Source organism: Falco punctatus, assembly GCF_963210335.1.
Source record: "Falco punctatus genome assembly, chromosome: 1".
In the NCBI taxonomy this organism is placed as follows: domain Eukaryota; kingdom Metazoa; phylum Chordata; class Aves; order Falconiformes; family Falconidae; genus Falco; species Falco punctatus.
Window position 1 is genome coordinate 127,347,707 of NC_137580.1, and position 20,852 is coordinate 127,368,558.

The 20,852-nt window shown below is 56.3% G+C and overlaps 3 protein-coding genes across 3 annotated transcripts; 1 reads left to right on the forward strand and 2 right to left on the reverse strand.

The window, feature by feature from the left end:
- Positions 1–3,620: 3,620 nt before the first annotated feature.
- On the reverse strand, positions 3,621–14,089 carry ARHGDIA (Rho GDP dissociation inhibitor alpha). Its single transcript, XM_080373888.1, has 6 exons — positions 13,939–14,089; positions 7,223–7,432; positions 6,731–6,814; positions 6,058–6,134; positions 5,815–5,878; positions 3,621–5,355 (listed from the first exon to the last, which is right to left on the reverse strand). The coding sequence occupies exons 2-6, from the start codon at positions 7,410–7,412 to the stop codon at positions 5,156–5,158; spliced, it is 615 nt and encodes a 204-aa protein (XP_080230014.1). The 5' UTR covers positions 7,413–7,432; positions 13,939–14,089; the 3' UTR covers positions 3,621–5,155.
- Positions 14,090–14,231: 142 nt separating this feature from the next.
- Positions 14,232–19,148, reverse strand: ALYREF (Aly/REF export factor). Its single transcript, XM_080373884.1, has 6 exons — positions 18,866–19,148; positions 18,477–18,608; positions 15,793–15,940; positions 15,626–15,689; positions 15,274–15,454; positions 14,232–14,512 (listed from the first exon to the last, which is right to left on the reverse strand). The coding sequence occupies exons 1-6, from the start codon at positions 19,097–19,099 to the stop codon at positions 14,498–14,500; spliced, it is 774 nt and encodes a 257-aa protein (XP_080230010.1). The 5' UTR covers positions 19,100–19,148; the 3' UTR covers positions 14,232–14,497.
- A 60-nt stretch (positions 19,149–19,208) lies between these two features.
- On the forward strand, positions 19,209–19,695 carry ANAPC11 (anaphase promoting complex subunit 11). The gene is made up of 2 exons (XM_080373908.1): positions 19,209–19,367; positions 19,452–19,695. The coding sequence occupies exons 1-2, from the start codon at positions 19,259–19,261 to the stop codon at positions 19,595–19,597; spliced, it is 255 nt and encodes an 84-aa protein (XP_080230034.1). The 5' UTR covers positions 19,209–19,258; the 3' UTR covers positions 19,598–19,695.
- The last annotated feature ends 1,157 nt before the right edge of the window (positions 19,696–20,852 follow it).

Sequence of the window (20,852 nt, forward strand, 5' to 3'; positions counted from 1 at the left end):
GTTGGCCTCGCTCCTCTCCCGCGCGTCGCCATTGGCCTCATTCCGCGCTGCGTCGCCCGCAATTGGTCGGCGCCACCGCCTCACGCGGCCGCCTGCCCTCGAACGTGGCACTCGGGCGGCCCCGACGGGCGGGCAGTGCGCATGAGCGCGGCCAGACGCGCGTGGTGGATTCTGACTGGGCCGCGTCCGCCGCCCTTTGACCCGGCCTGGAAGGGGAAGCGGTTCTTCCGGTGCCTGCGGAGGGAAAGTACACGGGGCACATGACGCTGTGGGACACGTCGCGGTGCGTGAGGCCGCCAGGCGCAGGTCGGGGCCGCCCCGCCCCCACGGGCACCGGCCGGCGCTCAGGGCCGGGCCCGGGCCCGGGCCCGGGCCCAGCCCCACAGCCGCGCGGCGCTGCCCCGCGTATGTGCCCCGGCCCCGCGCCCCCGGCCCGGTCCCAGCCTGGCGTAAGGTACCGGGCAGCCTCACCGCGTTTTGTGCAGCAGCCCCAGAGGTGGAGAGCGGGGGGAGCTCAAGGCGGGTGTTTCGGCCCCACCGGGGGCTCGCGCCACACCCGCCCGTTCAGAGAGGCCAGCCATGCGGTGGCGCGCTCGAGGCAGGGCGCGCGTATCACCTCGTCCCCCCAGGATCGAGCAGGAGCCCGTGGCAAGAGGGCTCCCATTCAGAGCACGTGGCTCTATGCAGTGTCTGCTCAGGTACCCACGAGGAGCGAGTCTTGTGACCGTGGCAGGGGGATGTCCCATGGCACAACTCTCCCTGCTTTGCTCCGGCACCTCCTGGTGCAGCGCAAGGGTCGGTGGTCAGGTCCTGGCTGCTCCCAAAGCCGGGCAGGGGAAGGGGTGCCCCTGTGCCCCCGGGCAGAAGGCAGCCGGGTTTTGACTGCCTGCAGCTTTGCGCTGCAACGGTGTAACGGTGGTGGTGGGGCTGCTGCAGGCACCTCCTGTACGCACAGGCTGCCTGCCGGGTAAGTGCTGGAGCAGGGCCTCGCTCCCTCCGGGCTCTCTGGCCGCACCCTGCTGATTTTGCCAGCTCAGTGGCTGCAAAGCACAGCTGCTGCTCTTTGCTCTCTTAACCTTCCCCTTGCGGGGGCTGGCCCTAGGCCAGTGGTGTTCAGAGTGAGGTGCACTGCCAGTTCGCCACAGGTAACCTGGTTGTCCCAAGTGCTATGAGGAGCGGTTGTCCGTTCAGGAGCTTTGGCTATGTGCAGAATCAGGCACCTTACTCAAGCCCAGAAAGTGCCCAGTGAGACTGTAGATGGCAAAGCTGCACTGAGTGAAGCAGCGTGTGTGCAGTGGCCGCTGCCTAATTGCCGCTGCCCGGGGCTGCACAGGTGTGTTGGGCTGCCGGGGTGGGGAATCAGCTGCTGGCAGAACAAGATTCTGCGTTAATGCTCGGCCACCTTGAAGCCTGTGTGGTTCCAGAGGTGAGGGAGTGCTTGGGAGCCACAGCCCTGAGCGAGCTGGCTTACTGCCCTGCCAGAGGGGCTCGGCAGCGACACACTTCACTGAAAGGGCCAGACCCTGTGCCAGTGCAGCTCCTGCCAGAAAACCCTTGCCTGACATGCTGGCAGAGGCAGGCTGAGCCAGCAGCCAAGGGGAAGTGGCACATCCTGCTGCCAGCAGGTTTCTGGGGCTGAAGGTGGTGAGCTGTCTTACCACGTTGCCACATCTCAGCAGGGGCAGCGGGGCCCAGCATGGTTCTGGGCCACCAGTAGATGTGCTTGGCAACTTTAGCACAGTTGGCAGTGCTCGCTGATACCTTGCAGCTGCTGCAACTCCCCTCATTTTTGGTGCTGTCTGGGGATCCTGCCTGCCTTCTGGCACCCCACAAACAGAGCACAATTCTCTTGTTTTCTTTAAATATCCCTGTGCTGCGGTGTCTGCCAAAGGAAAGGGCATGAACAGGGCACTGCCTGCCCTCTGTGGTGGCAGCACCTCTCCTCTGGTGTCTTGCTCCCTGCTGGGGCTGTCAGCTGGGGCAGCATTTCACTTGACTTCCATACCTACCAGCTGCCAGTACAAGCAGGTCCAGGCCCACACCCGGGGCTCTGCAGCAGCACACAGCATCAATTCACAAGTTCTCCCCTTCCCCTTGGCCATGGTTCTCCCAAGCTGCCTTTCAGCACATGCAGGTGAAAGTTGCTGTGCTTGTGGAGCTGCAGTTCTGCTTCTTTGAGGCAGCTGTATCAGACCAAGCTTATGCAGTGCAAACAGTTGCCCAACTAGAAAAGTGGTGCGGATCCCTCCTTCACAAGCTCCAATGGGAGGTTTACAGGTGCATTGCCTGGAAGGGGCTGACGCTTTTGCTTGGAAGCCATAACGGGTGAGACTCATCCAGCCAGAGCACAGCCGGACATCCCTTGGGTTGCTGGTGCCAGTGTGTGCTCATGGGCCCAGCTGCCAGGCAGGAGAGCCCGGCCTGTTCCACAGCAGGACCGTGTTCTGCAGAAAACACGGGCAGCAAATGACTGCTGTAGCCCCTCAGTCCTTGGAGTTACAGCAGGTCTCAGCTGTCCTGCGTACCCCTCCCAAGGCATCCCACTATCACACAAACGATCTAACAGAAGCACTGTATGCAGTGTTTGGAAAGACTTGCCAAAGAGCTGGCAGTTGCATCAGACGGGATCTCACTCTGACAGCCACTGCCCTCAGAGCGGCTGTTGGGGGCCAGCACAAGGAGAGCCTTTGTTCACTTATCGGCACATCTGGGCTTACTCTAACTGAAATGACAGAGGGTGACGCCTGCCCCGGGCTCCTGCTTTCGTGCTGCCCTTGTGTCCATGCCACAGGGAGGGCCGTGCGGGCAGGCAACTGGGCACAGCTCACAGCAGGCCACACGCCTGCTCCTTGCCCGGGTGTGCTGGTGGCTCCTGCCCGGCTGAGGGGGCTTCATCCCAGCCCTTGCACTTTCTTGCAGTTTCTGAGTTGTGTCCTTTACTTTAGCAGTGGCACCTAGGACGTGCAGCAACTTTCCTGGGACTGAGAAGAAAGGGGGCCTGTGCTGTTGGCTCCGTAGGTTCCCTCTGGTGTTCAGAATTCTCCATTACTGTCATGAGTATTTTAGATCAGGAGCACCCAAGCCATCTCCTCCACAGCTTCTCTAGTGCGGTATGTTCTGTAAAAGCTTTTCCCAGCTACGTTGTTCTTACCCTTAACACAAACATGCCTGACGCTGTAAACATCTGCAGGCTCTTATCGCACATTGCCTCTCTTGGATACTGTTCCCCTCCAGTCGCCTCCCTCATTCCTCTGGATGCACAGGAATTCCACTTTGCGCTTGCAGCTGAAGCAGGTGCGACACAGGCAGGCCAAGGCTCAGAGACCCACTGTCTTCACTGCCCCACACCCTTCTGTTCCCTCGTAGTTGCATGGAATGCAACAGCGTGAACAGCGAGGGATAGGTCCTGAAGACAAACACAGCGACAGGGGGCTCTTACCTCTTCTGTGGCACAGGCTGCCCCAGATACCCCGTTCCACAGCTCTGCAAGCCCAGTGATTCTGCTCTTCTCCCACCCCAGCTGCTGGCAGAAATTCCCTGTGGAACAGACGTTCTGCTGCTTCCTGCCAAAGACCCAGAGCCAGGAATTTCCAGAACAGAACCAGAACAGAGAGTGGATGGTCAGTTCGAAGTTTTTATTTAACTGTCATAAAAGGAGAAGCAGACGATGATTCCAAACCTGTTAACCCGGGTCTAGGATTTACAGACAATATGCACCAAATCAAATTAACAAAAACCTCTCTAGGGGCAGGGCAAGGGAGAGTTAGAGGCAAAGACGTAGCTACAAGAAAGCCACATGTACTTGGTCCCAGTTCTAATATGACCTCAATGTGGTAGGATCCAGATAAGAGGGCTGCGGAGCTGGAACATGCCTGCCCAGCCCTCAGGGGCTGACGGGCCCCAAGGGCTCCTTTGCCCTGAGGGCCGTGTCAGTGCAGCCCTGGCTGGCAGGCTGGCATGCTGCGGGGGTCTGCGATGGGCACAGCGGGGCAGGGGGAGTCGAGTGTCAAGGCAATAAATACTGACAGGCCAGGCACAGATTTTAAAGGCAGAACAGATACATAAGGCATTAATCGCTTCTGAATACTTGTCCATTGCAAGCTCTTTGTTGATTGCCTCAGGAGAGCAGCTGCAGAAACAGACTAGTCCATCCTCAGCCCAAAACAGCCAGGAGGGCAGGTGCTGTCCTGGAATTTCAGTGCTTTGCAGCTACGTTGGCTGCAATAAGAAGTGTGAAGTGATGGCAACACTGGTGACTACTGCACCCACCTGCCTTGCAGCCCCTTCTTTTCCTCAGAGGTGCTGAGGCTGCCAGAGAGTTCGGAGCCCTATGCAAAGGGGGCCAAGGTCCTGCCAGGCCAGCTCCCTGGACACCGGGAAGGGTGGCCAGGCATCACCTGGGATGTCACACCACCCTTCCCTCTGGAGACATCCTGTCTCGGGTGAAGAACGGACCAGCAGCAAAGCGGGAAGTTGTGAATCTTTCCTAATAACCCATGAGGGGTGTGACCAAGATGAGTGCCATGCCAACAAACGGGGAGGGTGGGTGGCATTTAAAAAGTGTAACAAGGGCAGGGCCCCCTCCCTAGAGGATACGTGTTACACATTAAGGCATCATGGTTACAGGGAACATCCACAAATGAAGCTGCCAGTACTCCCAGGACACTGACTGGGTGGGAGAGAGGCAGGCCAGACATGATTTTAGCCAACAAACAGATTCAATAGCTGCCTGGCATCAAAGTTCTTCAGCTACTTGGAGACAGTAGCTACCCTGAGCTGTGCACAGAAAAGCCAAGCACAGGACCCCACGCACAACACAGGAGTCTCTCCCCTTCAGCACCTGCCAGAGAAAAGGAAGGTGAGAAGCAGCAAAGGGCCTGGGGCGGGAGCAAGCGCTCCCACCTCTGCGTTGGGAGGGCATCCTGGCACGGCCCTGGGGCGGGCAGCTGGAGACCAGATGCAGACAGCACGGTTTGGTCAATGCACTCAGCAATTCTCTGGGGAGGGGACACATTACACAACTGAGCTCTCTGGTCAAATTATAATGGGGGGTGAAAGGTAAGAGGGTTCCAATGTCAGCACTTTGGTACAGGGGGGGATTTCTACGGTAGCCACTGTCTGATTCACGCTCTCTGGGGTTTGGCCTTGGGAAGGGCTAGTCCTTCCAATCCTTCTTGATGGTCAGGTTCCACTCCCAGGACAGGTGGTCAGTCTTATCATCATCTGTGAACTTGGATTTGATGTTGTAGCTGCCCCGCGCCAGCATGCCCTTAGGGGCTTCTTCCATGGGGGTCAGAAACTCATACTCCTCTGCTCGGGGGCCATAGCTCCCAACCATGTATTCAGTCTTGTCAACTACAAGGAGAAAAAGAGGTGTATGGAGGCTGTGTAAGAGCCTCCCCTGCACTTGGGGCAAGGATAAAGCAAATGAAAGGTCTGTAACTGTTACAACAACCCACAGAGGAGCTGTGAGAACAAAAACGTCACCCACATTAACAGCTCCATTTGCTCCAGGAACTGTTCACTCCTCCTGTGGGGAACGGTCCCCCCACCTTAGCACCACTGTCAGCAGCGGCCTGTTCACCACCGCGCTCTGGTGGGGATTACGTGTTCAGCCCGGAGGTGCAGGTGCAGTCGGCACCACAGGCTGCCACCCCACAGCAGACCCAGAAGCCTCTACAGATCGCTGCAGGCTTGGCAGCACAGGGATGCCTGAGGACTGACTCCTCCCATGGTGGACTGTGGGGGCACCACAGTGGAAGGAGCAGAAAGCCCTCACACAGCGCAGTACCCGTGTCACAGAGAAGCACTTACTTTTCACACCTTTCCGGAACGTGTGCTGAATGTACTTCAACCCTGACACAATCTCCCTGTTAACCTGCGGAGACACAAGCAAGGACTGTAGCAGGCATCTCCTAGACACACTGCCCACCCCACCCACAGCAGGAGACAATGTCCACCACCACACCACTTTTCAGGGCTCAGGTATTCCCAATGCTGGGATTGCTGCAGCCTGGCATTCCACTCGTTCTTCAGTTTTCAGATCTGAATTCTTACCCTAAAGGAGATTTTTATTCGGTATTCCACACCCTCCTTCAGCACAAATGCTTGCTTCTTGTAGCTCTCCAGGTCACCTAAAAAGAAGGGAGAGGGTTGTTCAGAGTTCCTTTGTATTGCTCTGGGGGAAAAATGTAAGTTGCAAGAGGTGATCAGGCAGTATCTGCAGTAGCAGGGGACGACCCTTACTGCCCGGACAGCACGCAGCTCATCCTTTCATTTTTGCATGACAGGACCCTCCTTGCTGCACTGCCCATGCTACCCAAGGCAGGCGAGCACTGCCCTGTGAAATGACACTGCAGTGCAGCAATGCAGTTAATTCAAGAATGTTCCTTCATAGATGTTTGCTCTGAGGGTGTCACCATGGCGAAGCTGCCATCAGCACCGTTGCGCAGGCTTGAGGACAGCTGGCTGCCCGGCCCAGCAGCTCACACCTCTACAGAGCTAGGGCCAGCAAGGAAAGGTCTCTGCTGTGACAGGGGTGCTGAGACAGAGCTGCTGGGCTGAGAGTACAGAACCCTCCAGGGACCCAAGCGCCTCACTCTGCATCCAGCACAGGGGCATTTCTGACACAGGAGGGCTTGCCCACCACGCTCCTGTGGGGCCTTTTGCCAGGCTCCATACTGAGCCAGCTTTGATCTGGGAGAAGGGCTAGAGCTCTTTCCTAGCTCACCTGTCAGGTCCAGCTCCAGAGGGCCAGGAGCAGTAGCACAGACCAAAGTCAGTTTGGTCACCACCACATTTGGAGCGTTGGGATCTAAAAGACAAGCGAAAAGGCTGTTCAGCACCCACCCCTAACACCAACCAACACAACTCCTTTTCCTTCCAGGGCACTTCTTGAAAAGCAAGAAAAGCAGTGAGAACACCACCCCTCCGTGAAGGTCTGGGCTCCCTGCTGTGTTAGGCCCAGCCCACAATCTCCCCAGGAGCATCCCCTTCTGAAGGCAGAGTGCCACCCCTCTGTCCCTGCACCTTACTCCAAGGGCCAGAGATCGGGGGTGGGGTGGGGGGAGCAATGACACATGCCTTTATGCTCCTGACTGTGCTCCTGCCCAAGGACAAAAAGCTGGGAGGAGAAAAGCTCCCACGTGGGAGCAGGGGCGAGGCTGGGGGTGACCAGTGGAGCTCTGGCTTGAGCAAGGCACAGTCACATCCTAGGGCTCACCGGCAGTCACAGTGACGGCACCGAGCAGCGCCTCCTTGTACTTGCGCAGGCTCTCATCATCCTTGTCCAGCTCCTGGATCTCCTGGATGCTCTTCTGGGCAGGTGGCTTATAGTTGATGGAGTGTTCATCCTCCTCATTCTCAGCGGCAATCTGGGCCAGCTGCTCTGCTGTCGGCTCCTGCTCCGCCATCCTCACACACGCGAGTTATACTGAAGTGGGGAGGAGAAGTATAACTGCACCTACCTACTCCACGGAAATGTGTGCTGAATATACTTCAGCCCCAATACAATCTCTCTCTGCAGGCTTCTTCCCACAGCGCAGCACATCAGTACCAACCAGGCTTCCCCTGAAGTGCTCTGCCATGACTCCCATGGGCTCCCTCTCTCACTTGGGCCCTTCATGGGCTGTCCTTGGGGGGCCTTGAGGGGACACAATGCTGCCTAGGGCCCGCAGCCCCTGCAGACTGCTCCAGTAGGCCAGGTCTCTTATTCAGCCCATGGAGGGCCATGCAAGAGGGGGGAGGAAAAATTCAGCCTCACTGCTTTACTCATAAGCCGGAACAGGTTACACCCCAAGCCCAGAAAAAACACCCTCCCCCACAAGATCAACCAGGGGAAGCTTTCACTCATAATAAACCTGAGCCCAGAATAAACTCAACTCAGCTCTGCTCTTCCAACGTACAATTCTAACTAAGAATAGGCTGGGGCACAAAAGCCAGGAGCCCCTGCTGCAATCTGGAGCTTGCAGTAACACATTCAGATCAATCTGCTCTGGTGCCTTGAAGGAGAAGGAATGAGACACCTGGCTCAGCTGATCTCACACTTAGTCCTTTTCAAAGATCTGTATCACACACGGACAGTGAAACAGATAATGGATTAAACATGCACGGAGTTTGGCTCAGCTGTCCAAGACTAACCAGGAAACATCCAGCTGCACACTGAGGCTGGTGACAGATGATGCCAACACCCCACTAAAAACCTCCATAAAAGCCAACAACATCCTCAGTAATTCCTGATGTTTCACAGGGTGTGCTGTTCTAAGGGTCATCCTATGGCACGTATCAACTTGGACTCTCTTAAGACTCAAAACCCTCTTTCAGCAACCACTTTTGAAAGGCTTTTTGTACAAGCAGAATCTTTCACAAATGATCAGCTGGTGGATCCAGGTGTTTCTGTCATTATCTGGCATTCCTGCATCCTGTTCAATATTCTCACCTGGAGCTCTGTGCTAGCACCCACGATTCACAACCAACTGCAGAACTGCGTTCTCTGCTCTGGCATCTACTATCCAAATAAATCAAGAACAACAACATTTGCTACAAATACAACAAAACACACACAATGCACTTAGCTCAAAGACGAAAAGAACGGATGGTGGTTAGCTCACTTAGTATACCCTGTAGCAGAAGTTTTAGGTTCTTGTAGATCATAATTAAGCCTGTGTTTAACTGACATGATAGCACACCATTCAGTTATTCCATTTCTACCCAGACTGGGAAAGACCTCAGCGCTGACATTAATCACACACAGTTTACAGAGCACGTTTTCCAGTGACGCAAGGTCAATTCTGCAGATGCCAGAGCCAGTCCGGCTCCATGGCCAGTTTGAGCCTGGCAACGGCTGTAAGAGCAGAACAGTGGAGGTGTCACCCGGGGTCCACTAATACTTTTAGCCATAAATATTATGAACAATTTGTTGGGGAACAGGGCAAAAGAGACAGAAACAGAAAGTGAAATTTTGCACACCTCCACCAGAAGAGAAAGCTACAGTAGACCTGTCAGTGAATACGCAGAGGACAGAAAAAGAGAAAGGAGGAGCGAGAACTGGTGACCAGCCCACCTGCCGGCATTCCTGGGTAATGTGCTGGCCCCAGCTCCCGGGGAGCCAGTGCTGAGACTGAGCTGCTGCCAAGTCCCCAGCGGGACCCACTCCCTGCCCACTCTCAAACCTGAGAATGGACTTGCTGCCTTGCCTGGGCTGGCAGCGCTTCCCCAGAGAGGCTGGCAAGGCTCCCAGGGTGTCCTGGGGGTAGGGTACTTGCAGTGGATGTAAGTGGTATTCCTGGGTACTAAGGCTTGACTGAGATTTATCACCAGACAAAGGTAGGGGGGACACTTTGGGGTTGTTACAAGGGCTTTGTCCCTGCATGGCACGAATGTGCCCATGCAGGGAAGCTTTCCCATTGTACCTTCGCACTTACAACTCCCAACAACTTCCAGTACTGACCCCTCCACTTTATAACAAACAGCTGGCCCTTCTGCATAGCCTTCTCCAATATCCTGGTGCTGAATATCATGGAAATGTGTATTCAAAAGGCCATTTAATTTCATGTCATACATGAACAATTGACTAGATTTCACCCTGGTACCTCCATATCAAACCCAGTCACTTCCTTTGGGCTCCTGCCTGAAAAAGCCTCCAACCTTGAAGACTCCCAGGAGCGCTGAACACTCACTCAAACATTTGTTCTACTGCTTGATCCCCTTACTGCAGTGCCTTACCTCCAGGCTAATTTCACCTCCCAAGCACTACAGGTTGTTCTCTCTCTACGCTGATGAACTCGTGAACCTTCCTCCTCAGACACCTGTAGCTTTCAGGAAATGGAATTGACAGACTTTCAGTGAGAGCATTAAAGAACTGAAGTCCCAAGTCACTGACTTCTGTTGACTCCCAAACCCTCTGTGACTGAGCCTGCTTTGAAAGCATGAATATAATAAACAGATGCACATACAGCGGACAATCCACCAGTAACCATGTATATCCTCAATGGTGTCAGGTCCCTTTCTGCGGCATTAACATCCATGGGTGTGCATACCCCCCTTTCCAGTTTTCAGACCAAGCACAGACAAAACTTCTAACAAATGGCCTGATCAGCACCTCCAAGCAACAGGCTGCCAGGCAGCCTCCCCTCGAACAACCAAAGCTCACCAAAGCCACTGTGCACAAGGTGAAGGATCAGCACTGCAAGGTGAACAGGGCAGTGCCAGCCACAGTGCTACTCCCAACAGCAGGGTCCAGTCTGGAAGATCTCTCCGCTCCGCACAGGAGCAGCCTTAGCGTTAAACAGTACTAATTCTGCTTTAGCAGGGAGTTGGACTACATGATCTCCAGAGGTCCCTTCCAACCCTGACCACTCCATGATTCTGTGACTTCTAGTAGCTGAAATAGCAGCCCATTTCCAGGACCAGGCACCCTATCCTGAGCAGTTCAGAAATGCATTAGTTTGGTCTCAGCGAAGTATAGAGCTACCACTCATTGGCAACCAACTTCCAGATGCAACAGACGGGGCAACAGTTTCCTCCCCCACATCACCAACACCCAGTCTTCCTCAGCTCTGTTACAGTAACAGCTTCCACAGTTATTTAGCAACAACTATGCCATAGAGGGCACAGGGGAAAAAAAACCACAACAAAAACCCGCCAACCAAAAAACCAAACTCCCAGCTCCTCGGCTGCGTTCCTATGCCTCTAGCCTCAATCCTGTGATCCAGAGCAAAAGAAACAATCATGCACACCACCACACAAATTAATCAAGAACTACCCCAGTCTTTACAGGATCTCTAAAACAATGGCAGCTCACTGAAGATGGAAAACAGCTCTTCAGACCAACACAATGCACTGTTCCAACCAGACACTCAGGCCATGCCAGGGTTCAGCTCTCCAAGGAAGCCCAGGTGAAACACCACTTCACCTCTTCCCAGAGGCTGCCCCAGGAGCAGCAGTCAGAAGAACATCTCTGACCAGGCTGTGTCAAAACCATTGCTGCAGCGCTTGAGGTGAGTGGGTCCCTGCGCCCCAGCCAGCCGTGGGGGTCGACAGGCACCCTGTGACACAGCCAGCAGTGGCCAGGCTGAGGCCGGCCACCCCCTCCCACACAGAGCGCTGCATTTCATCACCGCAGGTCGCATTGCTGTGGATCCTGCTCCAAACACACAGCCAGAGAGGAAGGAGGTTCCGCATCACATCAAAAGTTTTACCAGGGCCTCAACCTTGCCCTTCAGGCTTCTCAAGATGAAGCGTGTATTTCAGCTCACGATTGATTAGCAAACCAGAGCTTTTCCAGGTGCTTGAGAAACCAGCCATCACACTGCCAGACAAAGCAAAGCCAAGGGACTCGATCGCATGTGAACTGCCGGAGAGAACTGCCCTCACATACTCCATCTGCACCATGCTGAGACCTCCAGCAAGCATGCACCAAGACGCAGAGGAGCAGGGACGTGCAACACAGCCCTCCAAAGGGCTCAGCTCCTTAACAGAAGCCTTCCCGCTACACTGCTGACCCACAGCCGGGCTCCTTACAGGAGCTCAACACCTTAGACCTCAGGCATTGCTCTGAGCTGTTTGGAAGGAAATTCCTCTTCAGTTCCTTTTGACACTTGGGTGCCCTGCCCAGCACCTCTGCCTGGCACCTCTCTGGCTCTCAAGACTCAGTTGAGTCACAGAACACTGGAGCTGGTGCCTCCGTGGCTCCTGGGAGGCCCGCTGCTCTGTGAGACAGCACAGACCTGCTGTGAACTCTGCCATCACTGGCAGAGCCCACACTCTGCCTGAAAGCAAGTTAACGGAAAGGCAGGGTCCCCAGCCATGCAGAGACATCTAGGGAAACAGCCCGGGGCTCCTCTCAGATCCTTGCAGATCAGCCTGCAGGTGACAGCGGGAGGCCGAATCACTTGCTGCCTGGGAATTTGCACTCAGCTGTCTTCACTGCTTCCTCAAGTCAGCAGTTCCTCCTGGATTTTCTCAGTATTTTTCATGCATGACCGCGGAGCCAGCAGCAGTAAATGCAAGAGCCCCACCTTCCGCCAGACAGAAAAACTGCTAGAAACATAACTTTTCAGGCAGACAGCGGTAAACAGCAACTTCTTCATACCCCAGGATGAAGATCCCACGTCTCTAGTGAAACCAGTTAGTCAGTCTCTTCTGATGAGCTAATTGGCTTCGGATGTCCCTCAGGCCACAGCGCAGCCGTGGACACTCAGCAGTGCCAATTCGAGTGGTCCCCACCCTTCCTTCTTCCCCTATGGCGCAAGGGAAAGCTGCTGCAGCTGCGCAGCAAACTCTGTTGGAATTTGATCCAGTTAATAAGCATTTCTGCAGGGTTATTTTCCAGCCAGATCAGTTCGCTGATGTAGCTAGTTCACTATGTAGCTACAAATGCTGCTACGCTGCAAGGACGGGGAGCCAGCAGTGCTTAAACCGGCTCAGGCTGTGCTGTTGCCCCACATGTACAACAGCAGCCTGGGAGGCTGAATCAGAGAGAAACCAGGCTCGGATGGTTCCCAGGGCAGCGGTGGGGAGGGGGGCACATCAGCGGCAAAGGAGGAACTGGTGACTGACAGTCCTTAGGCCACGTGCTGCCCTCTGACACTGCCTGGGAACGCAGAGCTGAGGGGATGTCCAGATAACGCCCCTGCACCAGATGCTTTGTAACACCATCCCAGAGAACTCTTGTCTTGCCTGATCCCTGCCACTTGCTCACAGCGCTGGGGACGGACTCTGAAAACAGCCTGCTGCCTTTCAGGCACTTTGAAAAAATGAGTGTTTTGGTGGTGTTTTCTGGGTCTCGTTTGTTTGTTTGTTTTGTGGTTTTTTGTTTTTTGTTTTTTTTTTTTGGGGGGGGAAGGCCTCGTGATATAACCCTCACTACAGTTCACCTACAAGACATTAACCGCCAAGAGCAAAACCAAACAAAGGCATGACCAGAGTTTCATATGCTCCTAACTTCAGAAATTTTAGAAGTTCTTGCAGTCCTACACCCAGGATGCAAACGAGTTACATGGGTGAAGAGACCACAGCCTGGCTGCAGTTGCCATCTGTGTGGTGACCCTGGTGCTGCAGTTGTGGGTGCCACCTAAAGTGTGACCCATCAGTACATACTGCCATGCATCCCCATAGCAGAACACTACAACAAAACCATCTCTGCTCAGCAGTTACGAGACAAGAACACCTGCACTGGAAGGACATTTGGACATCCAGAGCAACAAAGCACTGGTCCAGTCCCGAAACCCTCAAGGCGACCATTTGACCACTTTCTGTAACCGGGAGTTCTTCTCTCTTACGAAAAGGAAGTTCCAACTTTTAGACTTGTTGCAAAGAGCCTGTGGGGCCAGGGAAAGCATCACCATCCTTCTAGCAGGGCTGCGAAGGAAGGAAAGAACTGATACCTCCTGCAAGAACCAAGCTGCAGTCTCTGCGCACGTTGCCCCAACTGCTTTAACATGCACCCTACAGCATTAAGGGGGATAAACCGGGCGCCTTAATTACTCTGACACAGAAGGAAATCGACCCCGAGGAAGTTACTTCCATGTTCCTCATTTCATAACTAGAAACTATTTATGGAAAAATTGTTCGAGATGAACGAGAGCGCTCGCACCTCCCGACGCCTAGAAAGTGAAAAGGGCCCACCGTTCACTCCTGCCGCCCCCCGCAGCCCGAGCAATGGTGGAAACCCGGGGGCGGGCGCGGAGCAGCCCCGGCTCCTCCGAGGAGCGCGGGTCGACCCCAGCCGCCCGTGTTTCGTCCCAGCTGCGGCCTCAAGCCCGAGTGCTCCGCACCGCTGCGGCCCCCGCCGGGGACAACGGCTGCCTCCGGCCCTCAGAAGGTCGCGCAAGGCCGCTCGGGACCCCGCGGCCGCGACGCGGCCGGGCCCCGCCGTCCGAACCCTTCCCCCCGCCGGGCCTTCGCGCCCCCCCGAGCCGCCCGCTGCCCCCGCCCTACCGGCCCTGTTCGCTCTCCGCGCTGCGGTGACAACGCCGCCGGGATCCGCCTAGCCGCCCGCGCACCCCGCACTTCCGGGACACGCCCGTCACTTCCCGTTATCCCAGGCAGAGCCCTGCGCCTCACTTCCGCCGGCGGCGCGGCGCGCTGATTGGCGAGGGGCACCCGCGCGCGCTGGTGGGCCGGACGGTAGAGCGGGGGTGGAGGGGCAGAGAGCCGCGGGGCGGGGCGCGGGAAGGCGCGCGCGGGCAGGGCAGGGCAGGGCGGGGCGGCGCGGAGCAGGCGTCCACAGCTCTAGACACGGTTCTATTTTATTACGGCAAAGGTGTAAAAGCCACCTCGGCCCAACAGTCAACCAGTAAAATTTATCCCAAAAATAACTCGGTACAAAACAGGTCTGCTTCAGAATTAAAAAAAACCTTTACAGGAGTTTAAAACCTATCCCAGAACGTAAAAGTAAAACAAATCCCGTCCTCAGTATTAGTAGCTACAGCCGCGGCCCCTGCCAGGGAGCGTGGAGCGAGATCGGAGTCCTTCCCTGCGCACGGCGCCCGCTGCTTTAGCTGGTATCCATCTGGAAGAGAGAGCAGCCGTCACCGCACACCCCACAACGCCATCCGCCCAGCCAGCCCTCACACTGCCACAGACCACAGCCACTGCCCACCAGGGACGGCGCGTCGGGCCACGGCCTGTTCTGGTGCCAGCCTGGGCACAGCTGACCTCCCCACAGCACACAGAGGTGCAACTGCAAACTGCCCCACTGCACTTCCCCTCCCCATGCGATCTTGTTCTGAAATTCTGCTCATTCCGTTTCTTCCATCTCTCACCTCCCTTCTATCCTATTCCTATGACACAGACCCCACTGCTGTTGCGTACACACGACCTGGGTCCTCTACTGAAATTTTAATCTGGCCATGGCAGAGACATCTGAGCTGCTTCTGAAGGCAGCAAACAATGCGCGTGGCTCCACATGTAAGGACTTGTATCTGCCACCAGTGTCACTGGCCTTGCCTCCACTAGCACCCCAGGGTTTTTCTTTGTTTTTCCCTTTCTGCACCCCATTATCTCTGCGGTGCTGAAACAGCCTGCCCTACACTGGCCCCAGGGAGCTGGGGAAGGGGCTGTTTCTTGGCTGTCAGTAACAGCAGTTGACAAAGTGTTCTGAAAAGTAAAGCCAACTACTGGACCCAGGTACTGCTCAGCTTTAGAGGGAGACTGTTTTATGCCAGTGACCTGGAGAAAATGCTTTCTCTTTCCGGCTGGCTCCAGGCTGCCAGTGTTTCCCAGAATGAGACGCTGTGGGGAGCCTGCAGACAGCACCCACACAGCACTTACCCTGGCATTGTAAGCATCCAGCTGTGCATCTAGTTCTTCTGCGGAGAGCTGCTGTTTGGAAGTTCTTCCAGCTCCTCTGCCTCTCCCTCTGTTTCCACCACGAGTACCTCGCCTGTTGCCTCCTCCACCACCAAATCCTCCTGAACCACCACGGTTTCTGGTCATGCCACCTCTGTTTACACTGTGATTTTTAAAAAGCGACTGGTTTAGCACGTTCCAGTTAACCCACACAGGAGGCAGAAGTTTGCTGAACAGGAGAGGGATCCATGCTTCCTGCACAGAGAGGGGCTCAGTATGTTCCCACCCCACGCCGACCAGGCACAGCGACTCCCATGGCCATACGGCATCTCACCTCTGTGCTGGTCTCCTTTGTGTGTCGATCTGTGATGTGACCAGCTGAATGTTCATGGGACGCCCTGGAGGAAGAGCAGCCTGTGAGCCTGTGCGCGGGGACATGGGCACACGGGCTGCTCCAGCCAGCCAGCAAAGCATGTTATGGGCATGGCCACATGGACTCACCATCCAAGGGGACTCCATTATACTGCTTCATTGCTTTCAGAGCATCTGCCTTCCTTTCGAAATGCACGTCTGCTGTCCCTAGACTGCGGCCAGACCTATCATAGTGCACAGCTGCCTTCTTCAAGGTCCCAAACTCTGCAAAGAGCTCCTAAGAGAGGGAGAAGAGCGTACACATCTATCAGCACTGCAAACAGTGCACAGCCAAGAGACAGCACTGGCCGCTCCCCATACACAGCCACTCTCAGCAACTGCAGGTGCCTTTCAAAACATCATTGACAACTCAGGAAAAGCACTGATGAAAGAGGAGAGCACAAGCCCATCAGAAGTGTTCCAGAAAGTTGCCACAGGTGGCAAAAACAGGCAGGACTTCATCACTTGCATGGTGCACGTTCATAGCCAGCGAAGCAGGCTTAAGGGATGCTGACCTGTTTCATTTCCCAGGGAAACTGTGGGTCTTTTTGTTGAGGTTGAGTCAATGGGGTGACTATTTAAAAATAATCCAGACCCTAATCCACTTCATAGAGGAGAAATGATCTGTGTGAACACAGGGATTCATGAGATGATCACAGTTTCATTGTGCTGTGCATTTTTATTTTTTGTCCTTTAAATCTTCAGTAGACAAGGTGCAATTTAAAAACACAGCCCATGAGGAATATACCCAAAAACTGAGGTTAGGAAAGTCCTCTACTGAAGTATGTCATTTACCTTCACAAAGGATGGAAGTGAAAAGGCAGCAATGGAGCCATCAATTTTGTTTCACTGGTGCTGCATTTGCAAAGTCAACAAGGACACCTTGCCTTTGCCAGTTTCTGCTATACCCCATGCCTCAGAAGCTCCACACCTACACCAGAGCTGCTGAGTGCCCAGAGGGACAGGCCACCTTCTACAGTATCTGCTGCAAAGCCCGACTGCCACGCAGCTGTCTCTGTGAACTACTGCCCCAAGCATCTGATGGAGCACAATGCATGTTCTCCCACTTCCTAAGCAAGAAGTGTATCAGGCAGGGCTGCAGGCCAGCTCCTCCCTTGTGCTTATTCAGCAGAGGTGAACGTTACATGGCACTCAATAGAAGCTTTCTGGAACAGGGCGCAGCACAGGTGAGGTGGTGCTCAGCCATTTTTCCAGAGCCAGCTTCTCTTGGCCCTGCAGGGGACATGGGTTCCCCCCAAGCAGCAGTGAATGCCCAGGGAGAGATGCTGCACAGCTCCTCCAAGAGCAACGTGCATTCAAAGTTCCTTCCAGCCACTGGTTCCTGCCTGTACACCACTGAAGCTGCGATGTACCATGTTAATGATGCAATTAGCATAGAAACAAAGAAAGCAATCACCACATCTGAGGCAGCACTAAATTATGTGATGGGTAGTAACAAATAGGTGCAGTCATTAGGTCAGCTTTGATGCTAAATAAATCATAGGTGGAGGTTTTGTCCATACCTCAGCCCAAGCCAGCAGTGGAAAAGTGAATCCCAACTGCTGCACAAAGTGCAGGAGCTAGTTAAACTGAGGTGTTTTTTTGTTTTTTTTTTTTTTTTAACATCAGGGCCTGACTACAACAAATACACTTATTTAAACCAAATCTGAACTTATATGAGGAAAAGAGGTGGTTTTAAGCATATTACCCAGTAACTAGGTGACCTGAAAAAGCTCACTTCCAATTCCCCAGGCGCAGCCAGTGCAGCACGTAGAGGAATTGGAATGAATTAACCAATGAAGAAAGCATAAAAGTTGTTTGGTTTTCCCTGGCAAGGACCAGAAGCTGATTTAAAACGAAGCATTTTGCAGCATAACCACGCCAGCAGAGCCCTCAGTGGGAACGCACCTGGTATTTGCAAACGTTTATTTCTGCACAACTCGCTGCCCACTCGTAACCATGTCCTCACGGCCAGGTGGGAGCACCGTGCCTCAACCCCTCCCGACCTGCGCAGCCACAGAGACGGATGGTACCGTACACCCAACTGAAAGAATCCAGCAGGTTCTCACCCAAGGATCCCTGAAACAAGGGATACGACCACAAGTAACTTGGCTAGAAGACTTAATGCACCAGGTACCACAGATGCTGCAGCTTAGGTGTGATGGTGCATCTCGCCCCCTTCCCTGGGTCACTCTTTAAGTGACTAAACCACTCACACAACACCAGGCAAACGAGCTCTCCCCCACAAATAAATCTTCCCAGCTATACCAATGGATGCATCCACAGGAACACCTCAATGCTCAGCAGAACATGACTTTAACAATACTGTGAGAGCGGATCCCATAAATGCAGAGCACATAGGTATACACACGGTGCAGTTACAAACTTCTGCAACTACGCAGACCTAAGAGTTCACACAGTTCACTGTAAATTCTCCAGTCACAGCTGGATGCAGACAAACAGCAGCACCTTCCTGCGTGCGCTGCGGCAGAGTCACTCACAATGTAATTGGCTGCCGCTCTGCAGAAGACAGCAGCTTTTCTAAATCGCAGCCCCCTCAGGATGACCAGAACCGCTGCAGGACAGACACTGGTGGCACAAACCCATCACGCCTGCAGAGCTAATTCACTCGAGGATCTTCCGTTGCGGGCACACAAAGCAGCGGGACCTGCGGAGCTCCCGCGGGCGCCATGTGTGCCCCACCCCGACGCTATGAATGAAACCCCCGGCGAACCGCCCCCACGTACCCAGCGGTGCTGCTCCCCAGCCCCTACCTGGATGTCTGCGTCTGAGACACCGAAGTCCAGGTTCGAGACGAGCAGCTTCCCGCCGGTCTCCACGCCGGCCCCCGCCCCGAAGCCACTGTCGAACAGGTCGTGCTGCCACTTCTCGGGGAGCTGCTTCGGCTGCAACGAAACCAGGACCTCGCTGACTGGCGCCGGGGCACCGCGGGCCACAGGCCGCCGCCGGCCACGCCGCACCCCCCACCAGGAGCGGACAAAGGGCCGCCGGCCGGGCCCGCCCCCCGCTCCGCGGTCCCCCCGCCCCAGCCCACCGCCGCCCGCCCCGCCGCGCCGAACGCTCGGCCCGGGCCTGGCTCCCCAGCCCGCCGCCAAGCCCGTCGAGCGACCACGTTCCCCACCCGCCCCGCCGCGCTCCCTACCCGGCTGTAGGGCGCGGGCCGGTTCCTGCCGCCGCCCCGGGCCATCACCGGCCTGTTCCGCACGGGGCCGCCGCCTCCCGCTCGCCCGGCTCCCACGCCGCCCCGGCCGGGCCCGCCCCCGCGGGTGGCGCCACCCCTGCCCCGGCCGCCCCGGCCACCGCCCCGGCCAGCCCCTCGCTGGCTCCGGTTGAGCTTAATGATATCGTCCAGGGACATGTCCATCTTGTCGGCCATGATGGCGGCTCCGCTCCGGGGCCTGCACTTCCGGCCGCGCTATGCCGACACCGGAAGCGGAAAAGGCGGGGCCGGCGGCAAAGGCGCGGCAGCCGCGCGCGCTTGTGCGCTGGGTCTTGGGGGCGGGGGCGGGACTTCCGGCGGGGCGGTGGCAGCGCGATGCGGGTGCGCGTGCGGACCTGGCACGGCGTGGCCTCCTGGCTGTGGGTGGCCAACGACGAGAACTGCGGGATCTGCCGGATGGCGTTCAACGGCTGCTGCCCCGACTGTGAGTGCGGCGCCGGGCGGGCGGGCGGGCGGGCGGGCCCAGCGGTCCGTCCGCGCCGGGCCTGACGGCCTGTCCATGCCGCAGGCAAGGTGCCCGGCGACGACTGCCCGCTGGTGTGGGGGCAGTGCTCGCACTGCTTCCACATGCACTGCATCCTCAAGTGGCTGAACTCGCAGCAAGTCCAGCAGCACTGCCCCATGTGCCGGCAGGAGTGGAAGTTCAAGGAGTGATGGCCCGTTATGCCGGCCGGCGGCGAGGGGGGCTGGCGCCGGTTCCCGCCGCCGGCCGCGCTCCCGGCTGGGCCGCCCTCAATAAACGTGCGACCGCCTCTCCGGTGTCCCGTGTCCCACTGCGCTCGGGGTCGGTGCTCGCGGCGGGGGGGACGCGGCGGCGGAGGGCGGCTCTGTGGGGCGCGGGAGGGTCCGTGCCAGGGCGCGTCCCGAGCCTTACCCGGTCCCGGCGGGCAGAGCCCCTTGGCGGCCCGGGCAGCGAGCGGCTCTTTCCCGGCGGGCGCCACCGCCCCGGGAGGGCAGGGCTTCCGCCTGGCGATGGAGGCGGTGGCCCCGGAGCGCTGCGGTCCCGCCAGCCCGGTTTGGTCGGGGCAGGTCCCCGAGCTGCCCAACAGCAGCAGGAGGTCAGGGAGGGCAAAACCCTGGTCCTGCCTGGAGATGCAGTGAAGCAGCCTCTACACAGCAGCAGAGCAGCAGCAGCAGCAAGGGCTTGCCTGGGCCTGCGGAGGCAACCGTCTGTGAGGAGCCTCGGATGAGCGGACACGCAGTGTTGCCTGTGCTCACCACATCGTGGGGATGGGGCTGCCGTTCCTGCCGCAGGCACCCGAGGGGCTCCATCAAGGAGCGCAGGAGACTCCAGGTTCTCCAGTCACTCCAGCCTGGTGCTCGGCAGGGAGTGCTCCCCAATGGGTGGGTGTCTTGGCTTGTCACAAGTAACACATCAGTGTACTGGCATTTCGGTAATGAACACAGGCTCTGGGATTAGCAACTACGCAGCTGTGAGACCCCACACTCCACAGCTGATCAGCCCCCACTGCAGCCCCTCCAGGCAGCAGGACAGACCCACCACAACTGCTCGCAGACACTGCTTTGACATACATGAAGCCAGCAGCAGAATTCAGGTCACCTCCACCCTCTGCACGCACCATGGTCACCTGCCTGGTGAACTGCTGAGACACTCACCTTTCCAGTGCCAATTGTGCTGCTGTTTTAGAATCCAGAAAGCATAAAACCCCAAAACACAGTAAAGCTAAGGCCTCCCTCACACTGTCTAGACCAATTTTCTAGAGGATTCAGGAAAAAACCTCCTCCCACAAGGAGAACAAATGGCTTCTAGCCAGAGTGATCCCTATCCCCTGTACCAGAACAAACCCAACATGCCCCAGCACTCAGGCTGGGCTTTCCAAAGCCAACATGCTTGTTCTGTGGGCACAGCAGCGTCTTCCTGGCTCCCACCCACAGCTCCAGGGAAAAG